Raw genomic sequence first — 13,901 nt, 5'->3', positions numbered from 1 at the left:
TAGATTGTAAATGTATTTTATTTTGTAAGCAACAATCAAAATATATTTGTGCTACTGATTTTTTCAAATATTAAATGAGATCTTAACAAAATTTATCCACTTTGATGTATTCATGTATAAGTTTAGAATCTGCAAAGACCCTGACTAAAGAAACAGAAGTAATTACACAACTGAGACTGAAGGTGTTACAGTGCTGCAAATGATGCCAGATGTCTTATATTTAACCAAGTACACCTTCAGAGGTCCCTTGATTTTGAGCATTAGGAGCAACAGAAGAATATACACTGAAAGCATCACTAATAGCGTTTTTCGTTGCTTTATTTAAATACGACAGTATCCAACATAGCTGCTAAACACTGGACAATATTTGAAGTCATAAGTACATCCACATGTTCCTCCAAATGACGTTTGGGGTCCTAAAAGAACAAAAGTAAGGAAAGAAAGAGAAAAAAGAACCATATTATTGGTAGATAAATTACTTAAAATTGTTTCAGTAGCTGATGAAACTGGTAAAGAAAGCCAGACCTAACTTACCACGTATTTTACAAATTTCACTTTACTAGTATATCATTACATTCTTAGAATTTCTAAATCTGTTAAAAAGTTGCATAGCTAATAAAATAATAGATTACACAGTGAAAGCTTGATTTACACATGCAATGACTCTGTACCAGAGATTTTTATAAGGAATTCTATACAGCTCACAATCTGATTTTTTTAAAGTTCATTTATATACCTATACCTGTCTGAATATATGTGGGTATTCTCTACTATCCATATAGTTTGAATGTCTGAGAGAATGCTTAATTCAAAGTGGACATACCAATAGGTAAGAGTTCAGTGTGAATTCTCAGCACTTCTTCTAGGTTTTATAACAGCAAAACTCATAATTCTGTACAATTTTAATATTTCAAGAGTAGTGCTTTAAATGATTCAGAAAATATTCTTGGATCAAAAGTTACTGTTTGTAGCTGAAGAATTTAAATACAATTTGGATCAATTCTAAAATGTTAAGAATGTTTCATGCAGCTATTTTGAAAAAAAATGTATCATAGAAAATTATATAGGTGCAATCCTTTAACTTAAACCTGATCAAATCTATTTTTGAAATAGACTGAGTTAAAAAGAAGGCTTAAAATTGTATTGAAATAAAGGAATTTAAATTAAAATGTTTAGTATGTATTTATATTTAAAGTGGAATTAAGTATTTGGGCAAAATTTGAAAGCTTTGAAATAAGGGATATATATTATACACAATAGAAAAATTGTAATATAAAGGATTATATTCTTATGGCTATTGTTAAAATATCCAAGACTCCTAACTTTAAACAATGTTCCATTACTGTAATTAATTCTTGGCAGTGCTTTTCTAACCCTATTTTAATACACTATTCTTTTAAACAACCCAGAGATACAGCATGTTACAAATAATTTCAAGTGACTAGACTACAATATATTTTTTATTTCAGAAATAAGTCTTAGGGCATTTTAGGTGAAAAAGACTGAGAAAGACTGGCAGGAGAAAAAAGATATTGGTTTAATTCCATTACAGACAGTTTTGTTTTTGCCATGCAGTAGGCCAAACCAGTGAGGTAATAACTATATTTTTAAAAATGACTCTGATGATTATTAAACTTTGCCAATTACATACTTTTCAGTTTCATTTTTAATTTAGACCTTTCATTTGCTGCTTTAAATCTATATCAAGAAACTATGGCCTCAGAAAGGCATTTATTCAAAAAACAGTCACTGAATTCTATAAAGTATAAAGGCTCCAAGTTGGTGATCTAATATTATGATTAAAATAAACAGTGGAAAAGATAACAAGGGTGATATCACATAAGATGAGAAAATAAATGAATTATATTTCATTTTGCTTTTGGGAGTATTTGTTTTTAAATTATAATACTCAGAATGTAGTGAAATTTGATTTTCTCATTTATGACATATGATAAAGTCAGACCTTTGCCCCTACTGCTCTGTTGGAGTTATTCATTTTATAGTGAATTGGTAACATGCTTCCCTCAGTTATCTACATTACTTCTTGTGGCAGCTGGGTGATTCTTAGAGATTTCCCATCCAAGAATGGTCCTGGCCCAAACCTACATAGCTTGTGAGATGTGATGGGATCAGAGCATATGGTAGGATGGCTGAAAGCAAAGACAGCTTAGTGTCTTGCATCTGAAATATCAAGATTCTGCCAACATCAGCAATATGATAACCATGTTCCATGAAATGGGGAAAAAATGTAATCAACATTCTTTAAAAAACAGTCTAATTAATCTGTAGATTCCTTTAATTGGTTGGTGTCTTCCCCCACCCTCAGATAATAGAGGCTAAAATATATATTTCATTTTAGAAAAGTGAAAGAGCAAATACTTAAAGCCCTTTCTCTTCACTCAGTATAACCCAATAAAGGCTCTAACCTTTCTCAGGAACATTATCTACAAATTGATGAAGTATAAAGTACATGATTAACAAAACCTGTTACATATAAAATAAATCTATCCTTCTATTGTTTGCCTGTATGTAAAAATAATACTTGCAAAATTAATTCAGGACACGTGTCCTCATTTGTTTCTAATAAATTATTTTCAACAAAGATAGTATCTCATAGGTATTTGTGATTTACTTCTCCATAGATGGCAAAGAGAACCTGACCTTTACAATTAGTATCACATTTATGTGACAGAAGAAAAAGGCAGAATGGACAGGAAAAAAAATTATATAGGCCCCAAAATGGTTTTAACTCTCTAAGAACATGTTATTATGCAACTGCACAACTTATTAACAGTACACCTCACCTGCTTGCCAACATTCTTTATTGCCAGCTGTTCAGGTGTCATCTTATCTTCTTCTTCTACAGCCTGTGAATGAAACACAAAGGACAGGGTTTAAAATTATAAATTCTCTATTCCCACTGCAGAAAAAATCACCAAAGACAATAATGATCAGAATGTTCATTCACAGAACTTTTATTCAAATAATTTACTGAACAAGTAAAATTATGCTAAACTTCAGAATAACCTTCAGAGCAATAAAACAATCAGTATCATCATTTTAAAATAGACAAGAAATACATAGAAGGCACTGAAATATCAAACAGGAAACTAAATGGTAGTGTTGACCATTTGCAAACTGTTATTGAATTCTTCAGGAGATGGCAGACAGCACCTGAGGTGGCACCTATGGAACTGCAGTACTAATTCTGTTCTGTTGCCCTCTCCTTTTCCTGTTTGCACAGTTCTTTCCCAAATTCCTATTTCTTTGTCTCCTTTTTTCTTATCAATCCAGCCTGCCCGTAGCTTCAGTATCTATTTAACTATCAATGGCACTTAGGTTCAAAGAAGCTACTGACTTTTGATTCACTAAACAAATCGCATGGTTTTCTCTCTTAGTAACTTCACATCTTTAAATCTGTAAAACTAATACATGTATTCAGAAAAAAATCTGAAACTACTACACTGAGTGATCTTTAGTAACCATGAAGAAATAGTCAACTGAAGTTTTCAACAACAAAATTACCTGAATTAAAAACCAAATATAATCAAAATTAAATTAACCCAAACAATACACGAAAACCACTTTCCACTACTTTCAGAGCTAGCTACAAACTCTTCTATGTATGATCATAACTTTCTGGCAGAGCAATTCTGAAATAATCATAACACTTAGATTAGCTAACTCTACTGCCCTCCTCTCCGAATAATGGCACCAATATAAAACCTCTTTATTTAGAATTTTGCACATAAGAAATCTTAACAGTTTGGGTATATTAGGGCCTGAAAACAGGACTCTGTATCAGGTGAACTTTTTAGTCTATGATTTATTCATAGCATCTGATAAATGAAAAAAACCATGAAAATTTAAGGATCACTAACCTTAAGAAATGCTACCACAGCATTTACCACAAAGAGAGTTATAAAAGAGGGTGAGATGGTGGTGGCAGAAAGCAGGGAACCAAAATCCCAGTGAGGGTTAGATTTGGATACTCTAAACTTAATAATCTCACAGCTGCCAAATTTCTTCATGTGCGAACAATGAACATGTAGGAAATGTAATCATCAGACATTCCCCATAAACTGGGAAGTTTGGCTGCATTTCACACCTTCTTAATAGTTTTGTAAACAGAGAACTTGAAAATGAGCAAAGATGGCAAGTGTCTAATTTTATAAATGGACAAACTATCTAGAGAATTTTCCCCAGTAGAACCTGCCTAAAGAGAAAAGATAGTAAGTATTGTATCTACTGATTATCAGAGATACTTATTTACAACACATCATTAGGAAATGCATTTATGACTCATAAACCCAAAAGAAAAAGTAAAGTTAATAACATCCAAATCTAGAAATCCCTAGACAGAGAATATGCTCATTTTCAGAGTCAGATGTCATTCCATTATTTTCAGTTATAAAAGTATTTCCTAACTGGGAAATTGCTTCCCCCACTATTCAATGTTTCACATAAATGGAAACACTGACAAAACATATTAAGAGTATGGTTTTCTAAATTACTTTCACAAATTGTGATACTATACTTTATTGACTTAAAAGCATGTAGATGAATGGAACAATTCACATAAGTTTGGACTCCATACCCATTCAGTGTTAGTTGTTCTTTGTACATGCCAACAACAGTACTTACTATACTGTTGGAAGGAGGCAAAAATTTTGGAATTTGGCTCAAAATACTAATCCATGTACAAAACAGTTATTAGGGAGTATTGTGGAGTATTGCAAACAACAAAGATGGTAGATATACATGAACAATGAAGGTCAAAAAGCACTTGAAGTACTGATCTTATTTGAAAAAGTTAAATAGGTATAAAAAGCGCTAATTCAAATTTTAAAAATCTTTTACATCATTTACCCACTTTACCAATTAGTTTTTCCATTCCCAATAATTAAAAGAGAGAGTTCACAAACTCTTTGAGAAGTGCAGATGGTAAAAAGTACTCCCAGCCATAGATGCCATCTGGGAAATGAGGAGCAGCTGTAGATTTAGGCATATACTAAGGTTGCAAACCCCCATGACAAAAGAGTAAGCATATCTCTTCCATTCTATGATATTCCAAATCAAATGCCTAAATATTTTCTCTATCTACCCAAGTTACCTGTATCTCATCTACCATCTGGGCAAGACCAGTCTGTCTTCATTCACAGTTTTAATCTGGCTAGTCACCAGGAAAAATGTAAGAAATGGTTGCAGCAGAAACAAATGAAATTCAGGCACAGGCAGTGTCCTCACTAGGGAACTTCTGTGTTTATGGCAACTTCTGTGATTTGGCATCAAATTTTGCTTTTGCATTCGTGCTCTTCGGTTTACTCAACCAACAAAAAAGCACTGAAAATGTTTGTGGCTATTCACACAAGAAACGTTTTTAACAGTTTATCAACAAAGACCCCCAGATGGCTATCCCATCATGCACGGTCTGCACAGTTCTAAGAAATCCTTGGAATTTGGTCTGTTATATGATCATAATCCCCTCCAATATACCCCCTGTCTCACCAAGGCTTTTACTAAACCCATTAACCTCCTTCTTTTTTCTGCAAATGGTCAAGTTTCTTATATGGAAAATCTGTATCTCAAATTTCATCACTTTATTTACCTTTTACAAACATTGATGGGATCTTTGGCACTTCGCTAACACTCTTAGGATCTTCAGGAGGCCAATTCCAATGGACTTTTGTTGTAGTTTTGTTTTTTGTTGTTGTTGTTGTGTTGTTGACTTTCTGAACATGCTTGGAGCTACTCCAACATCTGTTTTCTCTTCTATTCCCTTAGCCTTTGCTATTGCCACCCTGTCTCTTATTCCACCTTAAGCTTCTTTCACTATTCCTTGGGTTTCTTTTCCCCACATTAACATGTTAACTTTGTTCTCACTATAACATGCCATGATCCCATTTAAATATGTGCTTTTTAATATCACCATTATGGCCATTTTTACATAAAACAGCACAAACTGCTAAAATGGCATATACTAATTTTTCACTATTAAGCAATCAATTAATAGCTGCTAGTGGATTTCGAGACAATGTATTTTACTTCTTTCATGATTTTTTAAGATATTGACTATATAAACAACATTACAGGTTACAGGGGTTAATAATAAGTTTAAAGAAATAGCTTTGATAAAACATACTTGAGAAAGCAAAATTAACAAACATGAAGGAATTAAAATGTTGAGAAGGTATAAAAAGATTACATATATGAAGACATTAAAACTAGTTTTTCTACTACCATCACTAATTAAATATCAATACTAGACATGTCTTTACAAATATTAATTTGCTGAATCCTTAAAACATCTCAATAAAGAAGTTAATCTAAACTTCATATGTTAATTCTAACAAAATCTCTAACATAAAAGGAATTTTTCAAACTCTTCTTGCTCTCAAGGAGCTCACATTTGGGATTTACTGACCCAAAGTCTCACATCATGATGCAGTGTGAAACATACAAAAAAGTAGTGTATACAAAGCATGATGGGGACATAAGGGTTAACTGAATGGAGCTAACTTCTTCTTGTGGATCACCCGGGGAAAGAGAGACAGGGTCGGTGGGAGGGGCGGGGGCAAAAAAATTTTTTAAATAAAAAAATAGAATGCATTAGGGAGGAGCACATCATGTGATACTTAGTAGTAACAGGGAAAAGAAAAAACCATGGGAGAATGGCTGAATATAGAGAAGAGTCAAAGTTTCAAGTCTACATGATACCTAGAAAAATGAGTGTCAGTTATAACCAAGTTGGTAGAGGGAACTGTCATGAAAAAGTAAAAAGCAGGGTAGATAATACTGTTACTATTGAACAGCAGCATTTAAAGTAATGACATTAAGTGAAAAGGTCTCAAACAGTGGAGATGAGAATACATTTCAAATGAGAGGAAAGGAAGAGATTTCAAAGTTGTTGGCATTGCTAAACCATGAAAACAGACTTTTAAACACAAGGAATAAAGAGCAAAAAGGCAAGGGTTGAATCTTGGAAATGCTCATAGCAAAGGTACAGCAAAGGCAGCAATGCTAGCTAGCAAAAGCAGCAGAGTGTAGTTGCCAAAAAGTCAGGAGAACCATGGGAATGTATGGCCATGGAAGTAAAAAGAAGAGACTTCAGAAGTTCAAAGGTATGATGTGAAGGCACGAGGACAAGGAAGATAACTGAAAGAGATGCAAGTGTCAGTACACTAAGAAAATAAATCAGTCATCTCTTTTAATAAGCTGGAAACAGCAAATTGTCATCAGCACCGTACTCTTGTCATGAAACGGTTATGCCTCCAAGAACACTGGAGGCAGGCTGAAGGAAGTGATCAACGACGTAGGAGGTTATATTTTATCCAGTTGGCCATAGGAAAGGAGAGGAGCAAAGTGTGTCATGACAGAGAACAGTTAAAGATTAGGAAAAAGGGTGCCCTTTAGAGGGCATTGCATTTCTTTAAATTTTAGATGCTTATGTTAATATTAATAACTAACAGTGCTTATGAGTGGCCATTTAATAAAGTTACATTTTTGGTAGAAAAATATAAATATAGCATAATTTCATTCATTCAACAAATTCTTATTGAGTATTTACCATTTAACTGGCAGTGTACTAGAGTTAAATGAGATGATACCTGAATTCACAGAGCTTATAGACTAGCTGTAAAACCAGGAAATTAAAAAGTAATAATTAGACTGGGCATAGTGGCTCACAACTGTGATAATCTCAGCTACCCAGGAGGCTGAGTGGGGGAGCATCTCGAGGCCAGGAGGTTGAGACCATCTTGGGAAACACAGCAAGACTTTTTATCTTAAATTAAAAAAAAAAAAAAATAGCCAGGTATAGTGGTGAGTGCTTGCAGTCCCAGGTACTCAAGAGGACTGCTTCAACTCAGGAGTTCAAGTCTGTAGTGGGCTATGATGGTGTCATGCAGCCTGCCTGGGCAACAGAGCAAGACCTGATTTCTTAAAAAAAATTTTTTTGCCCGGGCACGGTGGCTAACGCCTGTAATCCCAGCACTTTGGGAGGCCAAGGAGGGTGGATCACGAGGTCAAGAGATTGAGACCATCCTGGTCAACATGGTGAAAACCCCGCCTATACTAAAAATACAAAAATGAGCTGGGCATGGTGACACGTGCCTGTAATCCCAGCTACTCAGGAGGTTGAGGTGGGAGAATCACTTGAACCTGGGAGGCGGAAGTTGCAGTGAGCCGAGATTGTGCCACTGCACTCCAGCCTGGTGACAGAGCAAGACTCTACTGCCAAAAAAAAAAATGTGATTCATATGATAGAAGATCACAGTTCTATTGGTATATAAGGAAGGAGTAAATAGCACTCATTTGGTGGTATGGTGAGGGTCTCAAAAGTGAGAAAGAGTTAAGCTGAGAACTGAATGAAAAAGAGTTGGGCTGGGGATATAGTGGTAAGGAATGCTTCAGGCCAGGAAGCAAGAAAAAGCATAATTTAGAAGAACTACAAATTACGCAGTATTTCAACAACATAACAGTGATAAGAGATAAAGCTACAGAGGCAAGCAGGAGCCAAATGGGATCTGGACCTCATTCTAAGGCAATGAGAAGTCAGTCATCAAAGGCTTTTTAAAAGCAAAGTAGTAACATGAACCAATCTGCATTTTTACAAATGAGGTAAATTTCACATAACATAAAACTATTTCAAAGTGTACAATTCAGTCGCATTTAGTGTCCCAATCACCTGTATTCCAAAATGTTTCATCACTCCAAAGGAAAACCTAGTACCCATTAAGCTCTGCTACTTCCCTATTCCCACCTTGCCCAAGTCCCTGGCAACCACACATCTGTTTTTTGTCTCTATGGATTTACCTAGTCTAGTTTTTTGTTACATGAATTTATATATTCCATTTATATATTTATATTTTTATTTGTAGACTTTATTTATATATTGAATGATATAATATGTGGCCTTTTGCATCTGTCGTCTTTCACTTACCATGTTTTAGAGGTCCATCCATGTAGTAGCATGTTTATCATCACTCCATTCCTTTTTATGACTGAGTAATAGTATGTTGTATGTATATAACAGAATTTGTTTATTCACTTATCTACTGATAGACATTTGGGTGGTTTCCACTTTTTGCCACTGTGATAGTGCTACTATGAACATTCATATACACATTTTTTTGTCTGAATACCCATTTTCAGTTCTTTTGGGTATATACTTATGAGCAGAATTGCTGGGTCATATAGTAATTGTATGTTTAACTTTCTAAGGAATCACCAAACTGTTTACAGTGGCTGCACCATTTTATATCTCCACTAGTAATTTCTTCACACCCTTGGCAACATTTGTTATTTTTCATTATTTTGAATTATAGCCATTGTGATTTTGATTTGCATTTTCCTATGACTAATAATATTGATTGAACATATTTTTTATGTATTTGGAACCATTTGCATATCTTCTCTGGGAAATTTCTGAGTCCTTGCCTAATTTTGAACTGGATTGTCTTTTTGTTGCTGCATTGCAAGAGTTCCTTATAGTTTCTATTTTTTTCCAATTTTTAATTCTTTTATACTTTCTTTATATTTTTGTTTTGTTTTGTTTAAGAGATGGAGCCGTGCTCTGTTGCCCAGGCTGAAGTACAGTGGTATGATCATGGTTCTTTGCATCCTCGAACTCCTGGGCCTAAGCGATCCTCCCACCTCAGCATCCTGAGTAGCTGAGACCACACACCCAGCTAATTTTGTGTGTGTGTGCGTGTGCGTGTGTGGAGAGAGAGAGACAGGGTCTCCCTGTGTTGCCCAGTTCTTGAACTCCTGGGCTCAAGTGATGATCCTCTCCTGCCTTGGCATCCCAGAGTGCTGGGCTTACAAGCATGTGCCACCATACGTGGCTTTCTATTTTCTAGATATTAGATCTTTATCAGATATCCGATTTGCAAAAAACGTTCTCCGACGCTGTAGGTTGTCATTTCTCTTTTTTAAACAGTTTTCTTGGATGCATGACCGATAGCATTTTAGAAAGATCATTCTACAGGATGGAAAATTGACTTGAATGAGAAAGAATGGAGATGCAAGAAAACCAATTAGGAGGTAAGGCAATGGAACTGGCAATGCAAAGAAAAAGATTAACTCTATAATTTAGTCAGAATGGTTTAATGATTGAGTAGTTGTGAGAAAAAGAAAGAGGAATCAAGAATGATATTAACAACATCAGAAGTGGTTGTGGCTATCATTTTATTAAATGCCTATCACGTACCAGATGCTTCACATATATTACAATCTTTAACCTCATTTTAGAGATAAGGAAACACAATACAGAGAGGCTGACTTGCCTCTAGCCATACCATACTGCAATAAGCAATGAAACTGGGGCTTAAACACAGTCCTATGTATCTCCAAAGACCTCAAAGAAACATTCATGGCAATTAAGGAAATCATTACTTTTCACTGATACATCCTGAATAGTAATAATAATCTCACATGCATGATTTATCAAATGGGCCTAAACAACATAGATGCTTCATAAAAATTTCACAGAGAACTCAATTTCAAAATGTAATTACATGAAATGGAGAGAAAAATAAAGATCATATATTTATGTGCACACATGCTTGTGTGTGTATGTGTGTATATAAGAGAAACTGTGGTTCAGCTTGTTGGAAAAAATTTCTATGGTAGAATCTGCTAGTCACCTTAATACCCTTAATACCCATCTTCCCCTTCTTCTTCTATAACATAACTCTGATTTTACTAAAGGTATCAATGATCCCAGCTAAAAGACTACATTACATAACTTTCTTGCAGCTAGTTGTGTCCATTTAACTACATTCTGCCAAATGAGATATACGGCTGACCCTTGAACAAATGGGGGTGAGGGTTATGGGTGCTAACCCCTGTCACAGTTGAAAATCTGTATGTCACTTTGACTCTCCTCAAACTTAACTATTAATACCCTACTGTTGACTGAAAGCCTTACTGATAATATAAACAGTTAACACATATGCTGTATGTTATATACATTATATACTATATTGTTACAATAAAGTAAGCTAGAGAAAAGAATATGTTATTAGAAAAAGTGTAGGGAAAAGAAAATACATTTACAGTACCATACTTATCAATACAATAAGTTTACATCATCTGTTTGCAAAGTGAATTGCCTGTCTGAAATGGCAGGCAACTGCAGCTGTAGACCTCAATCTATAGTACATATCAAGCAATTCAACTGTCTCAACTGAGAATGGTGGTGCCATGTACATCTGTGTTTGTATGCATAAGTTTTGATAGATTTTTATTTTATAATAGATTAGTGTATATTTTATGGTAGTAAATGATAAAATAGACGAGTATCCCTTGTATTTTATGCATTTGTAACATACCTTTGTTTTTTTTTTCTTCAATATTTCTGGGCTGCCAGGTGCTATGGCTCATGCCTATAATCTCAGCACTTTGGGAGGCCAAGGCGGGCAGATTGCTGGAGCCCAGGAGTTCAAGACCAGCCTGAGTGACATAGTGAAACCCCATCTCTACAAAAAATTAGCCAGGCATGATGGCACATGCCTGTAGTCCCAGCTACTCGGTGGGACTGAGGCAGGAGGACTGCCTGAGCCCATGAGGTGGAAGCTACAGTGACCATGATCATGCTATTATACTCCAGCCTGAATGACAGAGACCTTGTCTTTAAAAATAATAATAATTCTGGACCATGCAGGTTGTCTGAGGATTTATTCAAATTGTTGTACATCTCCAAAAAGATTTCTAATATATTTATGAGAAAAATCCATGTATAAGTGGCCCTATACAGTTCAAATCCATATAGTTCAAGGGTCAGTTGTAATCAGGAGCGCTGAAAGGAAACTGATTTATCCCCCTTTTGCCCTTTCTTCTCTTCCTGTTGCATGATACTTAGATGAGATGGCTGAAACTATTGTAATCACAGTGAATCTTCCTTTAGGTGACCTAAAGGAAGAAAGCCTATACAAGGAAAGTAGAGCAGAAAGACAGAAGGAACCGGGGTCTCTAATGTCTCTGAAGTTTTATATTGGCCTTGAAATATGAGACATACCTTCCTACCTTTTTCAAGCCACTGTTATTTTGAGCTAACACAACCTTAGATATAAGTATTACTTGTTTAATGCAAAAATGGAAAATAGAAAGTGTAAGTTAAGAGTCTCCTGCCTCACACACTGTTACCAACACAATATGTTGACATATATGCAAGATAGAGATACATTTGAAAAAGGGTGAGAAGAGAATGTGATAGGAATTATTTTAACATTGTTATACAATTAATTTTATATATCTAACAACAGATTGTAGATATTTCCCTAAGTTAGTTTTTGTGAAATTTACTTTTCATAGTAAATCCTTTGACAAGAACATGTTGATTTAAAGAGTTATATGCACTTACAATTGAAAAATGGCCCCCAAACACGTTATATCAATTACTTTCCCACTAGTGGTATATTTTCCTAAAAAATTCTTTTATGTTTAAGAAGCTTTTCTTTTTTTTTCTTTTTTATAGGAGATATACTTTACTTTCTTGTCTTCTTTTTTATTTAAAAAGAAAAAATATATTTACTTTTTTTGACTACTTAAAAAGGTTAGAACTTTTCCATGCTTATATATATTTGTCTTTTTCTTCAGTGAGGTTTAGCTTTTGCTCAACGTATTATTTAAAAAAAATATTTTATAGTCAAAGACTACAAATTGGTTACAGTGTATACTGCTCAGGGGATGGGTGCACCAAAATCTCACAAATCGCCATTAAATAACTTATTCATGGAACCAAACACCAACTGTTGCTCAATAATTTACAGAAATGAAAAACAAAATTAAAATAAATATTTTATAGGAATTCTTTGAATATTATGTATTTTGGGGTACTAGCTTACTGTGTGATAGGTACAAAATTTTCTCACATTTTGACTTATAACAAACAATAAATGTTAGTTGTTACTTTATGAAGATAAACTTTAATGTCACATTATCAAATTTTTCAAAGCTCACATTAATTTTCTTTCTTTTTTTTTTGAGACAGAATCTCACTCTGTTGCCAGGCAGGAGTGCAGTGGCGCAATCTTGGCTCACTGCAACCTCCACCTCCCTAGGTTCAAGCAATTCTCCTGCCTCAGCCTCCCAAGTAGCTGGGACTACGGACGCGCACCACCACACCCAGCTAATTTTTCTATTTTTAGTAGAGATGGGATTTCACCATATTGGCCAGGATGGTCTCAATCTCTTGACCTTGTGATCTGCCTGCCCCAGCCTCCCAAAGTGCTAGGATTACAGGCATGATTCACTGCGCTCAGCCCCCATATTAATATTCTTACTAGAATTATAGTAATGTTTGGGAAGGCTCACAGCAGCTTTTAAATATTTAGTCTTCCCATTTGGAAACATGGTATGTCCTAATTGATTACAAATGTTTTCGTTTTCTTCCGTAAGTAATATACACTTATACATTTATATTTCTTGTGATGGCTAATTCCTGCATATTTTATAATTCTAGATGCTACTGTGAACTGATTTGCCTATTATATTTTTCAACTGTTTTCAGTTTATGTAACTGTGTTTACCACCTACAGAATTCTTCATTAAAACAATTCTACGAGTTTTCTAAGTTTATTCTCTTAGATTTCTATGTTTGATTGCAAACATATTCTACCATATGCAAATAATAATAATCTTACATGTTTTCCCCAATATTTATGTCTTTTGTTTTTATCATAATAGTACTACCAAAAAAATGAGATTTCTCCATTTAGTATAGCTACTGTAGTAAACCAAAAATAATTGTATATTTACATATTTCATATGTAATTATATAAAATAAATATTCAAACTTTCTTTCAGGTTACTAAGTAGGTCAGTATTTCTACACGAACAGTAAACTGTCACATCTCAGAATATATAGAGCTACATGCTTAAAAAAAAAAAAAAAAAAA

General features: G+C 34.4%; 1 protein-coding gene across 2 annotated transcripts in view; it reads right to left on the bottom strand.

The window, feature by feature from the left end:
- PSMD14 (proteasome 26S subunit, non-ATPase 14) overlaps positions 1-13,901 on the bottom strand; it is a 106,851-nt gene continuing 92,950 nt past the window's right edge. For both annotated transcript variants that reach the window (XM_017547849.2, XM_037745598.1), the window contains exons 11-12: positions 2,805-2,867; positions 1-416 (exon numbers count right to left, since the gene is read on the bottom strand). In XM_017547849.2, coding sequence (XP_017403338.1) covers positions 318-416; positions 2,805-2,867 — 162 coding nt within the window. In that variant the 3' untranslated portion in view covers positions 1-317. The remainder of the gene's footprint in view (positions 417-2,804; positions 2,868-13,901) is intronic.

This window comes from Cebus imitator, unplaced genomic scaffold, assembly GCF_001604975.1.
Source record: "Cebus imitator isolate Cc_AM_T3 unplaced genomic scaffold, Cebus_imitator-1.0 Scaffold10, whole genome shotgun sequence".
Lineage (NCBI taxonomy): Eukaryota > Metazoa > Chordata > Mammalia > Primates > Cebidae > Cebus > Cebus imitator.
The sequence above is the reverse complement of the archived record's forward strand: the minus strand, read 5'-3'. Positions and strand labels throughout refer to the sequence as shown.